General features: G+C 55.1%; 1 protein-coding gene across 2 annotated transcripts in view; it reads right to left on the bottom strand.

Moving 5' to 3' along the window:
* Positions 1 to 304: 304 nt before the first annotated feature.
* The window catches only part of LAMA5 (laminin subunit alpha 5), an 83,650-nt gene continuing 66,854 nt past the window's right edge, over positions 305 to 17,100 (bottom strand). For both annotated transcript variants that reach the window (XM_061441770.1, XM_061441771.1), the window contains exons 43-80: positions 16,789 to 16,916; positions 16,481 to 16,561; positions 15,647 to 15,861; positions 14,998 to 15,098; positions 14,336 to 14,516; positions 13,164 to 13,307; positions 12,939 to 13,090; positions 12,752 to 12,862; positions 11,733 to 11,844; positions 11,061 to 11,231; positions 10,380 to 10,576; positions 10,172 to 10,288; positions 9,941 to 10,095; positions 9,571 to 9,712; positions 9,212 to 9,314; positions 9,016 to 9,129; positions 8,717 to 8,896; positions 8,182 to 8,324; positions 7,785 to 7,970; positions 7,365 to 7,501; positions 6,822 to 6,975; positions 6,552 to 6,685; positions 6,228 to 6,390; positions 5,652 to 5,783; positions 5,322 to 5,473; positions 4,811 to 4,943; positions 4,403 to 4,543; positions 4,071 to 4,201; positions 3,838 to 3,999; positions 3,610 to 3,742; positions 3,352 to 3,509; positions 3,055 to 3,241; positions 2,680 to 2,832; positions 2,411 to 2,561; positions 2,173 to 2,303; positions 1,989 to 2,079; positions 1,140 to 1,259; positions 305 to 998 (exon numbers count right to left, since the gene is read on the bottom strand). In XM_061441770.1, coding sequence (XP_061297754.1) covers positions 844 to 998; positions 1,140 to 1,259; positions 1,989 to 2,079; positions 2,173 to 2,303; positions 2,411 to 2,561; positions 2,680 to 2,832; positions 3,055 to 3,241; positions 3,352 to 3,509; positions 3,610 to 3,742; positions 3,838 to 3,999; positions 4,071 to 4,201; positions 4,403 to 4,543; positions 4,811 to 4,943; positions 5,322 to 5,473; positions 5,652 to 5,783; positions 6,228 to 6,390; positions 6,552 to 6,685; positions 6,822 to 6,975; positions 7,365 to 7,501; positions 7,785 to 7,970; positions 8,182 to 8,324; positions 8,717 to 8,896; positions 9,016 to 9,129; positions 9,212 to 9,314; positions 9,571 to 9,712; positions 9,941 to 10,095; positions 10,172 to 10,288; positions 10,380 to 10,576; positions 11,061 to 11,231; positions 11,733 to 11,844; positions 12,752 to 12,862; positions 12,939 to 13,090; positions 13,164 to 13,307; positions 14,336 to 14,516; positions 14,998 to 15,098; positions 15,647 to 15,861; positions 16,481 to 16,561; positions 16,789 to 16,916 — 5,451 coding nt within the window. In that variant the 3' untranslated portion in view covers positions 305 to 843. The remainder of the gene's footprint in view (positions 999 to 1,139; positions 1,260 to 1,988; positions 2,080 to 2,172; positions 2,304 to 2,410; positions 2,562 to 2,679; positions 2,833 to 3,054; positions 3,242 to 3,351; positions 3,510 to 3,609; positions 3,743 to 3,837; positions 4,000 to 4,070; positions 4,202 to 4,402; positions 4,544 to 4,810; positions 4,944 to 5,321; positions 5,474 to 5,651; positions 5,784 to 6,227; positions 6,391 to 6,551; positions 6,686 to 6,821; positions 6,976 to 7,364; positions 7,502 to 7,784; positions 7,971 to 8,181; positions 8,325 to 8,716; positions 8,897 to 9,015; positions 9,130 to 9,211; positions 9,315 to 9,570; positions 9,713 to 9,940; positions 10,096 to 10,171; positions 10,289 to 10,379; positions 10,577 to 11,060; positions 11,232 to 11,732; positions 11,845 to 12,751; positions 12,863 to 12,938; positions 13,091 to 13,163; positions 13,308 to 14,335; positions 14,517 to 14,997; positions 15,099 to 15,646; positions 15,862 to 16,480; positions 16,562 to 16,788; positions 16,917 to 17,100) is intronic.

Raw genomic sequence — 17,100 nt, 5'->3', positions numbered from 1 at the left:
AAGCAACAGCTTCTTGCTTCACACACCAGGACTTCAGTCAGTGTTTCTACCAGCGCTGAACGCAGCTGCAGTCACAGTGAGTTTTGGGTCTTTTGCTCTCCCTCAGCCCATTTTGTTCCTTTTTGTTTTCCTTTTGATCCTTATAAATCAATGTGGAAGTCGATGCTAATTCTGTGAGCAGAATTTTGTCCACGTTCCCCCTTGCAGAGCTCTGGAGCTGTGGCGGGTGAACTGAGGCTGCCCTGGGGCAGCCGGGAGGTTAAATGAGTCCTTGCTTTTAAAAACACCAAAGTGAGGGAATTAATCCAGTTTGTCCTAATTGCATTTATTATAAACCAGAACCTGGCTCCAGCCTGCAGCAGAAGACAGTCTGTGACTATTATTAATAGCCTCAAGTGTTCCGTGAACTACATCTATGTGCGTTGTGAATGTGGGGTGAAGGGAGCAGGATTTAGGACATGATGCACGGCTGCTGCCTGCTTCAGCCCACGCTCTGTACAGGACAGGGGCTCTTGCCATGAGCCGTGTGGCAGCGCAAGTCCTGCTGCCGATGCTTGACCACCAGGGAAGGACTCGGACCTGTCTCCAGAGCCCACTCCAACTAGTTGGTTGTGTTTGTGAAAGATGTCCCCAACGTGCCCCCTTATCCCCACCTTCCTCCCCTGCCCTCCTTCCCCTTGGATCTTGACCCCTCGCTGGTTTTTGCCCCCCCCCCGACTTGCGCCTGCAGTCACTGGAGATCAAGTGTTTGACCAGGGTTAATGCAATCGAGTAGGTGATGTCGGGCCCAGGAGCAGTGCAGCTTTCTGGTGTCAGGCTGTGCACGGAGGTGCACGCACTTACTTACAGCACGGGGCAACCCTGGAGGCCAATGGAGCCCCTGACAGTCCCTGTGCGTGGCAGGTTGATGTGCCTCTGGTTAATCACCAGGTTCCTTATGCAGCCCATGTAATGAGGGACAGGAGGTAACGGCGGCACTGTGCTGGCCTTGGCTGTCTCTGCAGAAGGAACAAGTGAAAAGCAAGCATTAATCTGGCTCATTACAGGGCAGAGGATGAAGTAGCTCTTAACTGCACCAGGACTGGGATCTCTCTTGGCTTTGGAGTATCTCGTTCCACAGTGCATCCTTCCCAACTCACCTGGCAGCCCTCCCATGTGGAAGGTGGCCCGTACGCTGGGTGGAGGAGGCTGGCTGGGTCCCACCGTGTAGTTGCCTTTTGTGTCCACATCGACCTGGATCACGTTTTTCCTTTTGGTAACTTCAACAGAAAACAAGAATCACTGCTGGTTCCTTACCCAGAGAGCAAACCCACCTCCATCCTTCAGCCCAAAACCCCGTCCTTCACCCACAACAGCATCATGTCCTGCTCTAGTGAAGTGGGCTGCCCTGTCCCAATGGGAGAGCAAGCACTGGGTGTACAGGGATCAGCTCAGACCAGCTCTGGCTGTGGACAGGAAGAGGTTCTGAAGCTGAAAATGCAGCAGGAGCACACAATGGGTGCTGGGTTGAGCAAAATGAAGGCTTAAAGCACAGCTGTGGCTGTGACCCATCCCCAGAATGGGCTTGAGGAAAACCTCAGCATTTGCTCAACAGCATTAAAGGCTGAGCTGTGCCTGCACAGGGGTGAATCCTGCACATCCCCCATCCCAGCCATGGGCTCTGAGCCCTGTGGACGCACTCTGCAAGTCAGGCTTTCCCCAGGATGCATCCAGGGTGATGTGGGACATCCCGGGCCTCACCAGCTGCTCTGTGACTGGGAAACACCCCATTGATCCTGCCCCCCAGCTCTGACAGCACTAATGAGATCAAGGACTCTCACTAATTAGGAAATGACTCAATGGCAGCTACAGTCACCCAAATCAAGTGCCTTCAGGTGGGAGCTGGGGCATAAATACCCAAGGAAGGGCCCTGGGCTCCCCCCAGGAGTGGGGGCTGAGCAGCAGGAGGGGAGCAGTGCCCCAGAGCCAAGTGCTGGCTGTCACCTCACCTGTGATGCTGTGCCACTGCCTGTCGCAGAGCGATGGGCACATCACCGATGTGGAGAACTCATTAGCTCCAACGTTTGCTCTCAGAGTGACCTGGTGTGAGAGACAAACCCGTTAGACCCAGTGAGCTGGGTGGGATGGGCAGGAAACTGCTGAAAACCTGCGGCGAAATCACCCTCATGTTACCTTTGTCTCCTCACTGTACAGCAGGAGATGGTGCCTTCTCCTGGTGCCAATGTAGAAGATGAGGCCAGAAGCACTGTGGGGACGGACCTCCAGCGTCACCTCCAAGTCCTGCTCGGTCACCACTGCATCAGCTGGAAGAGAAACGGCTCTGGTGAGGAGAGGGATAAAGGACCTCCTGTGAGGTGTGTTCCTCCCAGTCCCAGGGCCATGGGAGCCAGCCCAGGCTGCTGTGGGGTACCCAGGGCGATGGAGCCGCCATCCGCAGTGAAGAAGACCCCGCTCTCCAGTGCGCCCTCATAGCACGGCATCACCCCAAAGGTGCGTGAGGGGGGACCCAGAGGCCTCCCGTCCAGCTGTAGGTTCTTCAGGCAGCCGTCAAAGCTGGAGACCTGCAGGGAGACCACAGGAGTGAGCACTGAGGGGCTAAGAGCTGGGAGCACAGGGCAGTGCCCCAGAACTGCAAATGGGCAGCGACAGGAGGATACTACAGGACTACCAAGCCCTTACCGGTATGTGAGCCTTGACTTTGCCACCTGGGAGCCCTCCTACATACAAGGGTCCCCGGGCCACAAAGAGCCGTGAGGTGGCCACTGCAGCATCCTGGGCTCGCAGCCCATCGATGACCAGCTGGGCCCGGCTCTTGTCTCTGCTGAAGAAGACCTGCAAGGACCAAAGGTCAGCGCCAGGGCTGGGGCTTCCTGGGTTGGGAGGAGCCCCAGGGCTGTGCCCAGGGCAGGGAGACCTCAGCTTGGAGGTTCAGCCAGCCCGGGCTGGGGTTTTACTGTCCCCTTTGCTCCCATAGGAGCATGAGTGTCCCATGTGCGATAAGGAAGTGATGTCTCCACCAAACTAACCCCCCCGGAGCCCCAACCCTCCGCTCACCGTGTGCCACCGCTGGTCGTGGTACTTGTCTTTGCTGCGGATGCGCAGCCGGTGCCTGCCAACGTGCACCAGGAAGACAAAGCGGCCGTTGAGGACAAAGAGAGCCATGAAGGTGCCCCCCTTGCCTGCCACGTGGAAGAGCAGCCCGCTGGAGGAGTTCAGCTTCACCTCCACGGAGAAATGGGCCCTGCAGGGACACGGGAGGTGATGGGAGCACCCTGCTCTCCCACTGTTCTCCAAGGGAAACTGCTCTCCAAGCCATTATCTCTGGGGCCCAGTGCACGTGTGGTGCCTCACCTCTGCCCAAAGGAGAGCGGGATCCCATCGAACTCCCAGCGACTGCTCGGGGTGTACCCGAAGCGGAAGGTGCCCCCGGCTGCGTGGGGCTGCGGGTCCAGGTGGCACAGACCATGCTGATCATGGCGGCGGTCCTTTGAGGCAGGCTTGCTCAGCACCTACACACAGCACCAGGGAATGGAGTGAGGGGAGCAGGCCTGGCACGGGGCAGAGGTGCTCAGCGAGGGGGAAATGGGGAGTTTCAGCAGCAACTGGTACCTTGGGTTTCCGCCTGTCCTTCTTCGGAGTGACTCTGAACTGCTGCGGCTGCTCAGCCCAGGGACAGCTCATGGTGACGTTGATGCTCTCCACGTTCTGCTGCAGGTCCACCACCATCTGTGGCTCTGATGTCCTGCAGGCAGGAAGAAGAGGTCCCTGTCATGAGGCCAGCTGGGAGGTAGGACGGGGCAGAGCCCCGCTCTCTGGATGCGGCAGGGAGATGCTCACCGCTTGACAAAGACATTCCCGATGCAGCCGGTGAGGTTGCTGAGGGCCCCTGGCTCCGGTGATCCCCCAAGCTGCAGGAGCGGCCGCCGATCCTGCTGCTGCCTGCTGGGCCCAGAACCTGCCCCGGTGCTCTGCAGCTCATCATCCACGTACAGCCGGATCCTGTGGGGACGAGCAGTGTGAGCTGAGCAGGTCCCCATGGCCACGGCCACCCCGTTCCCCAGGACACGTACCCACGGGTGTCGCTGTAGAAGGCCACATAGTGGGTCCTGTCGTCTGCATAGGCGTTTGCAGTGGTGACTTCAGTTTCCAGCAGGTTCAAGGCCAGCTGGCCCCTTTGGAGGGATACCTGGCATACCCCCTCCTGCAGAAAGAATCACCCCATTGCTGCTCAGCAGCTGAACCCCAAGAAGGACCCGTTTCCCCACTGCCCTCCAGGAGCTCAGGACACAGATCTCACTGTGTATTCAGCCCCTGGCCCCACCAAAATCCCACCTTTCCTAAGGGGGAGCAGCACCATCCCCAGAGCAGGAGGTGATGATTCTGCCCCACTGCAGGTGCCCACCTGGGTTGTGTGGTGGTACAGCAGACCCTCGTGTTGGCTGGTCCGGAAGCTGAAGCCGCTGTAGAAGTCCCTCAGCCCTGGTATGTCCTTCAGGGCCAGCGTCAGGTAGCCATGGCCATGGCCACTGACTGAGCGAGCCACCTGTGAGGGACACCATGGACACAAGGTGAGAGCCTGGTCACGGCGTGGCAGGGTGCTGGAAGGATGACCAAGGTGCTCAGGTCCTCGTTGGCTCTAGGAGGAGCTACGGCCAGCCCTGCAGAGCACCTCACCATGATCCCTCTGCACTGAGGACCTAGGGTTTATGCTTGTTTATATGTGAATGAGGGGACATCAGACCTGTGGTTCCTGTGCTCTCTTTCCCCAGCAGACCCTTTCCCCATGATGCCAGCCAGACCTTGTGCTTACCAGCAGGTCTGAGGTGCACCCGTAGCTCACACCAACGGTGCTCATGCGCTTCAGGTCGACGTACTTGCCAAGAGCCTTCAAGCCCTTCATGCAGCCCCGGATGGGCCCACCCGTGGGGAAGAGTGCTTTCAGGCTGCAGAGAAGCAAGTAGTGTTAAGAGGACAGCCCCAGATGCAGGATTCAGCCCTGGCCAAGAAATGCTCCTGCAGCCCTTTAAACAGAATGCTTGTGAAGGACACAGGATGGCCACAGGTATTGCCGGTGCCCCAGGCACAAGGCTGCTCCAAAGGAGTAAAGGAGGACTCAGTGACACCCACCAGCACCTCATCCCTCAGCAGAGATGGAGCTGTCCCATTCTCAAAAGCTCACAGTGATGGGCAGGAAATTACCCCCAAGAGCTTCAGCAGGGCCCAAACAGCCCTGGATGTGGCTGAGAAAGGGCTGGGGCCACCACGAGGGACACTGGAGGGCAAGATGTGAACTGTCCCAGCCAACCACAGGCTGGACCCACCTGGGGGGCAGTACATGTGGGGGCACACCACCCAGGTAGTAGGAGACAGCGTTCTCCAGGGAGTTCTCCTGCTCCACCATGAAGATGGTGAGACGCTCCAGCCGCACCAGGATGCGCTTCTTGTTGTTCATTTTGAGGAGGAAAATCTGGATCTGGAGACAAGGAAAATGACCTAAGGATGATCTGCCAGCCTGGGGCAATTAGGTGCAGCACGAGGTGTCTGGTGGCTCTAGTCAAAGAACTTCTTGCAGCTTTCCACCCCCCACAACCACGGGCCCAGGTGCCCCCCTGCCCTCTGGCTGAGGAGCCTCCAAGCAAGCTCCTCCTTACCGCTTTGTTTGTGGTGCTGCTGATGGTGAGGGAGGAGGAGTTGCTGCTGGGTTTTGCCATCTCCAGGCCAGAGCTGAAGTCGTAGTAAAGCACCAGCTTCCCATCCCGGATGGCCAGACACAGGAACTGACCCTGGGGGAGGCAGGATGGACACTGAGCCCCATGTCCTGGTTGCGGCACTAAGCCCGACCTGCCCTTTCGCACTGGTGGGAGCAGGTCCCACTGCCAGTGCCCCAGTGTGTTACTGCCCCAATTATTGGGGAATTATCTGCAAAGAGCAGCCCTGCAAGCTGGAGTTGCTCCCCGCAGCACTGCCAGCCCCAGTGAACCCCAGCCCAGCTCGGAGGGTCTGTGTACAGCTGCTCTCCAAGCTCAGTTGTCCCTCCAGCACCAGAGCAGAGATTGCTGCGAGAAGATCTGCGTCCAGCCCTCTTGTGGCTTATAACAATAGTGCAGAAATACTGCTCAAAGCAGCACTGCCATCTCCAAATCCCTCTTCTCCCCTGTATCCTGAACTGGGATTGCCCCAGCCCACCAGCTCAGGGGTGAAGGCTCCCCAGGGGAGCAGGCACCTGCCTGGTTCTCCAGGAAGAAGAGGATGCCGTTGTAGGAGACCAGCCGGATCTCCTGCTCGAAGCGCTTGGTGGTGCCAAACTGGCTCTCAAACTTGATCTCTGCGTAACCGGTGCCATCGAAGTAGGAGCCATCGGTCAGCCAGGGGTCTCCTGTGGACTTGGACCTGAGCCACGTAAGAAGACACCCAAGGCATCACTCCAAAGCCAACTGCCTTGCTCAAGAAGACACCCAAGGCATCACTCCAAAGCCAACTGCCTTGCTCTGGGGCACCCAAGGGTCACGGTAAGTGCCACAGAGCAGAGCTGCCTGGGTGCAGTGCCCTACCTGGCACAGGGCTTCTCAGTGGTGGTATCCAGCTGGAAGGTGTGTTGGAAGTTGTACAGGCTCACCACCTCCTCGTTCAGGGTGTCCAGCTCCAGGCACCCGCGGTAGTTGGGATAGCGCAAAGTGGGAGGAGGCTGAGAATGAAACCAGAGCATTGGGGCAAGTTTGATCTTGGTTTCCCCACAAAATCAAGGTGGTTTTGCCCCCAGGAATCTCCAAAGGTAGCACTGATACCCCCTAAAAACCACCCCTCCCTGTTGCCCATCTCACCGTGAAGCTGGAGGGGTAACCTCCCACATAGAAGACCACGTTGCGTGGGTCGAGGTTGAGCAGCCCCTGCTCCCCCTTGGCCACGCTGTCTCCCTTGGTCTCGTGCACCGTCTGCCTCTCCACGATCACTGACATGTGCCCATACTGCAGGATCCTGCAGCAGGGAGGGGTGGTCAAGATAAGCAGAGACCCCCCAAAGAGGAGCAAACCCTCCCCTGAGCCAAGGGCTTCCCCACACAGCTCTAGCACAAAGGAGCGAGCACTCAAGTTTTCAGTGCTGCCACAAGGCTCAATGGACCCTCTACAATGAGCTTCATCTTTCATCTCCTGCAGCCACCCCCAGACCCTCCATGACCTGCAAAGACACCACCTCCCTGTGAGTTCTTTTGAGGTATCTCAGTATTGATTATTTAGGGATGATGGAGTCCACAGCACCTCTGCAAGCCCAGGGCCTGTCTATGCTTGGCCACAGCACTGCCCACAATCCCTGCAGGGGCACTCTCCCACTGAACTTCAATGGGATGTGTCCCATCAATCTCCTACCTGTTGATGCTGATGGTGGCAAACTGCTCTCCAATATCCTCATCAACACTCAGGGAGGCTGGCTCCTCGTTGCCCAGTTTGTAGACCCACTGCACTTTGCGGTCCTTGAGCACAATGCCCAGGTAGTCTCCAGTAGCCTGAACACAGGGAGAGACAGGGCCACACGATGGCATTTGGGACAGGCAGGAGTGATGAGCGATGATCGCCCCAGTGCTCGCAGTGCTGAACTGGCCAAGCACCCCCATTCACACTGCTCTCCTCATCCACCTCCAGCCAGGCTGACAGCTCCATCCAGTGCCTTTTTGTGTTCCCCACAAAGACACTCAGAGAGCAGATGAAGGCTGAGGGGCTGATGTCCAGGAGTGACCCCTCACTGATGCTACCACCATGGGTTCCCCCTGCCTGCACACCCTGACTCACCTCCTGGCTGCCCAGGTACATGACGAACCGCCCCTCCTCTGTCCCGTCCTGCCGCCGCTGCCGGCTGCTGGGCTCGGGGTTTTGGATGTAGAATTTGAGGGATGTATATGCTGCCAAATCCTGCAGGTTGGAGGGCATCCGGACCTGCACACCTGAGCTGCCATTGAACTTCATGGGGACTTTCACCTGGAGGGAGAGAAGCACAGCCCTGTGGCACTGAAACCACTGCTACTGCCCGTCTCATTGCTGCCAGCTCTACCCAATCAAAGCATTTTCTGGAGTACTTCCATGAGAATGGGACTCTGCTGTGTCCCAGCACTCTTGTAGACACCCCTTCCTTTGCATCCCACCCTCAGGTAAGCCTCATGCACCCCAGCACCCCTTCCCATGAGCCCACCTTGCTGGCAGCGTTCCTCGCCTGCGTGATGAGCTGCCGGATGCGCACAATGTTCTCTGAGACGGTGGCGTTTTTGTTCCTCCTGTTCTCCAGGCTGCTCAGCTTCCCCAGCAGCAGTGGGATGGTGCTTTCCAGGCTGGACACTGGGGTGGGAGAGGAGCCAGGGTTGTTGGAGGTTAGGGAGGAAGGGAGATGTGAAGTTCAGGTGGTTTTGAGACATAAAAGTCATGGGACAGTTGAGGGCAGAGTCACAGAATGATCCCCTAAATGCAGCAGCCTTGATGAGGAGGAGTATGACAATGCTCTAGTGCATGCAGTCTCCTACAGTAAATGTGTATGATACAGTCACTGCAAGGAGGGAAAGAAAAATGAACTCCAGGACTTAAAGCACTCACTATTGGCTGTTACCTCCCTCTATTCTTGACCTGAACTGTAAAACACAGCTTCCAAAAGCACAGGGCTCTCTGGGGACATCTGTCCATGCACTGGCTCATGCCAGACTCAGCCCTGGCAGCCCAGTGGGCTCAGCACTCACCAGATTTCCTGGCATCCTGCACTGCCTGGTTCAGGTCTTCATTTCGAAGGCCTCCATACTGGTCTTTCCACTCATCCAGATTCTTCTTCATGCTGCTCAGGGTATCTTCCACTCTTGCGGCTGTTTCGTTGGCCTCGGCAGCTGCTGCTTTGGCGTTTTGAATTGCTTCTTTTGTGTCCTCTGGAAAGAAAGGAGAAAAACCTTTGGGATGGCCAGGAACAGGGGGAAACACCCCCAGGTCACAGCCTGAGCACAAGGAAGGGAGCAGAGAGAACCAGTCTAGCTAAGTCAGAACAAACCTTGGTCCCTGCCCAGCATGTCCTGCACAGACTGGAGCTGGCTCAGGAGCTGCTCCTTCTTCTCACGGAGATCAGCCAGCTTGTCCTTTGCTGTCTGCAGTGTGCCTTTAATAGCTGCAATTAGAAATGCAGACATTGTGTATTGGATCTCAGTCCAGCCCGAAGGACATCACACCCTGCAAGGAGCCTTTCTCACCCTCGTTGAGCTTTCTCTGCTCTCTCCTCACAGCCTCCTCCAGGTTGCTGCTATTCCTCTTCAGTTCATTAGAGATGGCCCCGAGATTTTCTGCCATGACATTCTGTAACACAAACATGGGCTGCCTGGGACTCTGAAGAGGAATTCAACGGACACTGAAATGCTCATTCAGACAACTGCAGTGTGTGCTGCTGGGGCATGATGGGGAGACCCAGATCGCCAGAGTACAGCTGTGGCAGAGGCTCTACTCTCCAGCACAGAACTAAGTGCTCAAGTGTCAGAGGGAAGGGACAGCAGAATGAGTGTAAAAAGTCTGTTTGGCTTTTGCTCACTTTCATGGGGCTCCCCATAGCACATACCATCAAGGCCTCACCAGCTGCCTCATCTGCATCGTGTGCGGCTCGCTCGGCTTTTCTCACAGCCTCAATGATGCTGGCATAGGCATTGGAAGCATCGATTGCCCGCTGGATAAAGCCATCCTGGTTTGTGCCCTGGATAATGCTGTGTTGGAAAATGAAGACATCAAGTCCATAGAGAACACTCAGGCTGGGCTCTTGCCCATGCCTCTACAGACAAACCCCTATAGGATCTTCATCACAATGTGTGTTCCAGGACAAAGCTTTGGAGACTGCACCTACTGTTGCCCTGCCATGGTGTGGGCTGCAGTTTCTTATCCCCAGCTCTGGTAGGGGATGCCCTGACCAGTGAGTGCCAGGACCAGTGCCTCACCTGGACAGGTTCCTTGCCAGCTCATCCAGGAGCTGGGCATGCTCCTCTGCCTGCTCCACGATGGGGATCTTGCTGCTGGCAGGGGAGAACTTCTTGACCCTCTCAGTCAGGGGTAGCTTTGCCCCATCTAGCAGGGCTGCCAGCTTCTCATACTCCTGTAAGGACACACATGAGTCCTGAGGGCTGCCACCCCTTGTGCTCTGCCCACGCTGAAGCATCTCTGTCACTCACCTCCTTTGCACTCTCCATCTTCTGTAGGAAGTCAGAAACCTGAGCCAGGGAGTCCCTGGCCATCCTCAGGGTCTCCTGCACCAGTGCATGCTGCTTTTGGAGTTCACGGCTCTTGTGCTAGACACACAGATACAGGGTTAGGTACCAGCGGGGCTGGGGTATGCACCCTCAGCGCATGGTACTATGGGACCTCCTGGTGAAGGTCTACCTGGTTCTCCTCCAGGTTGTTTCGGTTCAGGCTGTTCAAGTCCTCTGTCTGCCTGGTTTTGTTCACAGCCTCATTGAGGGCATCGCGGAGATCCATCAGCTGGGAGCTGTGCTGTGCCAGCTGGTCCCGGATGCTGCTTAAAAGGTCCTGGTTGGACTCCCAGCGCACGTGCAGCTCGCTCTTCACCCGGTGCAGCACTGAGGATGGAGGAGATGAGAACTTGCTGCTAATTCATCTTCTTTTGTTAAAGGGCTCTTTCTGTACTTGGCTGCTGAAAAGCTTGGTTCTGGTCTCATCTACCAGGTATCAAGGCCAGAAGGGATCATCTTCCCTGCCTCCCTTCAGCTTAGATAGCAAAGGATCTCATCCAAGAGTGAGATCCAAGCACCCCCATGGTGGTGAGAGGGATGGTTCTAGGTGTTGTAATTTTTGGTCATCAAACAGAACTACCCAATTAGTCAAATCTGCTGTAAAATTTGCCTCAAGGGAAAAGGAACTACCAATGATCCCATTGGAGTGTCACAGGGCACTCTGAAACTACTGTCAAACCTGTTGGGGTGCCCGTTTATTAGCACGACCATGACGTGTAGTGTGTACATAGGTTCCAAGCCAGGCTACCAGGGATGGCCAGACCCAGCAGGATCTGTGCAGCCCTGTTCCATGTCACTGAGCCAGACTTACACTTCTGGGCTTCCTCATGCTCGCGCCTTGCCAACTCTTCCTGGCTGCCCAGACTCCGCTCCTTCATCTCCCTCAGCATTCTTTCCACCTCGGCCATCTTCTGCCGAAATTCCTCAGTGGAGGTGGTGCTGGTGTTTGCTGTCCCAAACCTGGCCATCTGCCGCATCAGGTCTGCAGAGAAGTCCAGATCCCCCGTTAGCATTGACCAACCTAGGTCCTCATAAACCCCCCCAGATCTTTCCTCTCTTACATCAGCTGCAAACTGCAGCCAGCTCTCATGCAGTACTCAGGCACCCAACCTGCTCGAGACCACTCAGAGGTATTACCCCATGTTTCTGTCTCCTTGGCCACTACAAGCAATGTATGCCACATCCCAAGCATCAGTTTTTAGCTTTACCTCCTGTCCTAGATCCAGTTTTATGCGTTTTAATAACACTTGTGCAAGTTTAATGTGTTTTTTTCCAGACTCTGCTTAGCCAAACAATGGGACCCACAATCAGCCTGGCCAGAATAAAAGCCAGAATTCTGCTGGGATCTTCATTTCATTTGTATTTCCCCTTGTTGTCTCCACAGCTCTTTCTAAGTGATGCAATACTCAGTGCTGTTTGAAAGCAAGAGCGTGGCATTCCCAGCAGGAAAAATCCCACAAAGCAGAGACCCATCTTTACCTACCTGCAATGCCCCGCTGAATGCTTTGGATATTCAGCAGGATCTGCTCCCCTCTCTGGTAAGTCTCTCTCGTGTGCTGGTCAATACGGGTTGCTTCTCTGTGAGTCATTGTCATCTACAACAAAAAACACTGCTTAGCTGAAGTATGAGATCACATTTTACTTGATTTCTTAGCAGGAAAGATGTTCCAAAAAGACACACAAGACTTGGGAATGTGCAGCTTTTGAGGTCCTTGAACCATTTCTCCTCCAACAGCCCGCCCTGTGCTGCTCCCCTACAATGCATTTAGTGATGGTCCTATTTAGGACCTTCAGGGAACAAGCAATAAATGCAGCTCCAATGCAACAGGCTCTGGATCCTGAAACCATAGAGGACAACACTGTCCTGCACTCTTAACACAGGAAAAGCCCCATAGCCTGGAGTCAGACCCACCTGGGTCCTGACCAGGACACAAGAAGAGACAGTGGGCTGCAGTTTGGCCAACCAGAGCATAGATGTACATATACAAAGAGGCAGTTTGGTCTGGGAAGTACATCATCAACTGGAGCCATTTCCTTCTCCCTTAGATTAGGAGCAGGCAGTTTATAAATAACATCAAACCTAGCTCAGTTTGCAAGTCCCCTGAAGACCCAACTGGTATTTTTTAGACTAAGGCCTCTCTAAGGAATGTTACAATAAGAAGGTTTGACCCATCTGCTGACAGGGCCCAGGCTCTCCCTTTGGGATAGACCTCTAGATGTTTATGTTCCTTCCTGATATGCTCCTCCTATAAATGACTGGTTAAAGCTGGTGCTGCCCCAAAAGCAAGTAATAAATCAAGAAACAACCATCAGTATCACAATACCACAGCCCTCTTAGAGAGGAATGCAGGTCATCTAGCTTGGGCATCTGAGATGATGACACCCAAGCCTAGGGCTGGTGCAGCAGGAGATCCATCCTGCCTGAACCAGGCTCCTCACAGCCTTCTAAGCTTTCATTTTAGTTGAAGTGCTCTGGCAAAGGAAGATGGAGAAATATCCTACTTTGTGCTGCAGCGCGTTCAGGTCCTGTGTGAGGTCTATGTTCTCATCCTCCAGCTCGTCAGTGCGTTGTCTGACCTTGTTCAGGGCCCTCTGGTACTCACGGAGCTGGTTCTGGAAAAACAGAGACAAAATCAGGCCAACAGACCAGGAAACGTGGGCAGAAGGTGATGTTAAACCCTCCACTTACAGCGATGGTCGCCATAGTGCTGTTGAAACTGTGGAGGCGAGCCCAGGCGATGGAGCTGGCGTTGAGGTTGAGCAGCTGGCTGCGAATGGAGGGGAAGGACATCTCGATGCTCTGCAGATCCTCCAGCAGAAGCAGGACACAGCTATCACACACTGCAAAGGGAACAGAGCCATCAGCACAGGCCCTTTCCTGGCCTTCCCTCCCCTCTTTCCCCAAGACACAGACCTTCACACCTCACGCTGTCCGGGCCATTTGCCACAGGGATCTCATACTTGTGCATGCAGACATCACACTGCTTCCCAGTCAGCCCATTGGAGCAAGTGCACTCCCCAGTGCGCGGGTCACAGGAGCCTCCTCTGCACTCACACTCTGCCAAGTTTAATAACAGGAAAGTGGGATCACTTCGTGCTGTTACCACCCCAGAGAGAGGGAAAGGAGTGCTTTTATTCCAGCTGTGTGCAATTGAACCTCTACTTATTATCTACATGCCGCTGCAGGGGGTTTCCCTAACAACAAGCACAGAACCTCAGGCATCAGTCAGTTGTTTTCCACCTGGAACAATCTGACGTGCCAGCAATGCCTTGTCCCACTCCTCCCCATGCAGGACCCAACACCCAGGAAGCAGGACTGCCTACACCTGGGTCGGAGCAATCCCAGGGACAGCTACAGGTTGGGCAGAGAAGAGATTCAGAGCAGCCCTGCAGAGAAGGACTTGAGGGTGTTGGTTGATGAGAAAATGAACATGAGCAGGCTTCACTGTGCGCTCACAGCCTAGAAACCAACTGTATCCTGGGCTGCTTCAAAAGGAGCGTGACCAGCAGGTCCAAGGAGGTGATCCTGCCCCTCTACTCTGCTCTCTTGAGACCCCACTTGGAGCACTGTGTGCAGTTCCGGTGTCCTCAACAGAAAAAGGACATGGAACTGTTGGAACAAGTCCAGAGGAGGCCATGAGGATGATCAGGGGCTGGAGCACCTCCTGTATGGAGACAGGCTGAGAAAATTGGGGCTGTTCAGGCTGGAGAAGAGAAGGCTGCGTGGAGACCTCATAGCAGCCTTCCAGTATCTGAAGGGGGCCTATAGGGATGCTGGGGAGGGACTCTTCATTAGGGACTGTAGTGACAGGACAAGGGGTAATGGATTCAAACTTAAACACGGGAAGTTTAGATTGGATATAAGGAAGAAATTCTTTCCTGTTAGGGTGATGAGGCACTGGAATGGGTTGCCCAGGGAGGTTGTGAATGCTCCGTCCCTGGCAGTGTTCAAGGCCAGGTTGGATGAAGCCTTGGGTGAGATGGTTTAGTGTGAGGTGTCCCTGCCCACGGCAGGGGAGTTGGAACTGGATGATCTTAAGGTCCTTTCCAACCCGAACTATTCTATTCTATGATTCTATGACTCACTCATGCAGCCACTCTCGCTGAAGCCCCAGTATCCCGGGGCACACTGGTGGCAGCGGGAGCCGCTGACTCCGGGCAGGCAGCTGCACTGGCCAGTCTGTGCATGGCAGTTACTTCCCACTGAGCCCACGTCGCAGTCACACCTCCGGCAGCCAGAGCATCCCTCGAAGCCATAGTATCCCTCCTAGGGAAAAGCAGGACAGTGGGTAACCTGCTCACTGTGCCTCCCTCCTGGGGCAGGCTGAGGTGATGTGGGATCCCAGCCTGGCTTTATAGGAGTGTTTTGATCATCACAAAACTCCTATCAATAAGATGTGGAGCTGCAGTAAGAACTCAGACACAGCATAGCACTGCCCTGCAAACCTGCCCTGGCCCTGCAAACCTGCCCTGGCCCTGCAATGCCCACGCTGGATGCATTCAGGAAAATGGGGTTTATTGCAATTTCCCAAAGGGTACCACATTACTGCCCAGGCTGCAGCTGAATGCTGCCTCTATTGCTTGTTGTCAGATCTTTAACAGGCTTTTGCTTATAAAGGATGATGTAAATCCAGCTTAACCCCCTGGCTGGAGCACCGCTCTGCTCATGGGCCTGAGGATGACACAAGGGGCTGTCCCTCATCCCTGGTCCAAGGACAGGCACCATCCCAACATGCAGGTGGCCTTACCTCGCAGCGGTCGCAGTGCTGGCCTGTCACTCCAGGCTTGCAGAAGCACTGGCCAGTTTGTGGATGGCACGAGTCAGTCCCGCAAGGTGAACAGTTGCATTCTGCCAGGGAAAAACACCCCCAGTTATACACTGAAGAACCTGCTCAGCCACTCACAAACCTTATTCCCAATAGGGAATTGTACGTCCTTATCAGTGAGAGCAAAGACAGAGCAGAGCTTTCTCCTCTTGGATTTGCTTCTCCTGACAACTTATTCCCATGACACCTGCCCAGAGCAGAGCCCTGTTTTGCAAGCTGCAATTTGGCTGCAGAAGCAGATGAGCAGTGCTGGGAGTGGACTCTGCAAACCCACACTCCCAAGGGAGTGCCAGCAGTTCGCTGCTCAGGGCAAAACTGTTCCAGCCTGGCTGCGGTTTGGCAGCTTCCATTTGGGGGTGGATTGGAGGTTCTGGAGTTGTGATGCTGGAGGGCAAGTTTTGGGGGGTGGTGTTTTTAATTGTCATCATCTTTGGAGGATGCCTGTAACGTGCGTAACGAAGACTGTGACTCAGTGGGGCAACCGCAGCATGGCTAAGGTGCTCAACATGACCACAGTCAGCCTGTCCATCCTCCCCCTGCCCCACCAGTGCTTGCTGCCTGCCCCACTCACGTGTGCAGTTCTTGGCTGCCACCGCATCCCCGTAGTAGCCGGGGGCACAGAGCTGGCACCGTGCACCGGCCGTGTGGTGCATGCACCCAGTGCAGGTCCCCGTCAGGGAGTCACAGCTGCTGAACAGCATGTTGGGATCTGTGTTCCCACTGCAGTCACAGGGCTGGCACGAGCTGCCAATCACCAAGGGATTGCCGTAGTATCCTGGGGCACATCTGGAGAAGTAAGGCAAGTCAGAACACAGTCATGGCATGAGGGGGCTCCTCCAGCTTATGCCTGCACCATGCTCAAGTTGTACAATTACAGCTGTGCGAGTATCCAACACTTGTAACTGCTGCAACCCTCAGGCATCTCAAAGCACTTTGTGTTTTGCCTCATGATACCACAGAAAGGTGCCCTTATTGCAGACTGCAAGTCAAAGCAAAGCACAGATAAGTAATACACCCACAGCAACACAATGCTTCAGCAGTGGAGACAGCAACAGGGCAGCTGCAGGCTGAAAAGGATTGAAAGAAATGCTACCAGAACAAAGCACACTGCAGGCAGAGCTAATTGTTTCCTCTGCAGTCTTTACTAGGACAACTTACAACAACCACCCCCATACCTGGAAGTGTTTCCCATCCTTGTAAGTGTTTAAGGCCAGCCTGGATGGGGCTTTGAGTAACATAGTCTAGAGGAGGGTGTCTCTGCCCATGGCAGGGGGCTGGAGCTATGTGATCTTTAAGGTCTCTTCCAACCCATCTATGATTCTGTGAACCTCTCTTCTGCCACAGCAGTGGCTGCATGGGACTAGTGTGTCTGAAGCCCCAGAAACACAGATGCCATCCCCCTTACCTCTCACAGTTGGGTCCAGCATAGCCAGGCTTGCAGAGGCACTGCGTGTTGGAGCCCTTGTGGACACAACCGACGGCAAAACTGAAACGAGACGGGGTAAACAGGAAGGTGCAGTTACCTCTGACGTGGTGCCAGGGGAGCTGATCACTTGGTGTGGGCTGCTGGGGCCTTGGGTAAGAGGGTATGGACATGGTCTGGGGCCATTGACAAGGCTGGAACTGGGACACCTGCCAGTGCCCTGATGTGGCAGAGGTTCCCAGTGGTTAAACAGTGAGGCCAAAAGGGCAATCCCATCCAAGGGTGCTTACTTGTTGGAAGCAACTGAAAGAGGGCACGGACATCCAACACACTGCAGGGCTTCTTCAGCAGAGCGGCTGCCCACGTAGCCATCCTTGCATCGCTCACAGTGGTCCCCTTCTGTGTTGTGCTGGCAGTTCTGCAAGGAAAAGGCAGGCTATGGGCTCAGCACTGACAGCAAGAACTGGTGGGTTGCACAAAGAATTCCCCACCAGATATCTGGATGCTTCAGTCCCTCCTCTTTCCCAGAGCTGTCTTGCACCCTAAGCTGACCCTGAGAGGGACCAGCTCTGAAATGGCACATGCAGCTAATGCTTCAATTC

Source organism: Pezoporus flaviventris, unplaced genomic scaffold (assembly GCF_033815535.1).
Source record: "Pezoporus flaviventris isolate CSIRO_AGI_PZ_B2104156 unplaced genomic scaffold, CSIRO_AGI_Pfla_v1 ptg000213l, whole genome shotgun sequence".
Taxonomy (NCBI): Eukaryota; Metazoa; Chordata; class Aves; order Psittaciformes; family Psittacidae; genus Pezoporus; species Pezoporus flaviventris.
Note: the sequence above shows the minus strand (reverse complement) of the source record. Positions and strands in the feature narration are given on the sequence as shown.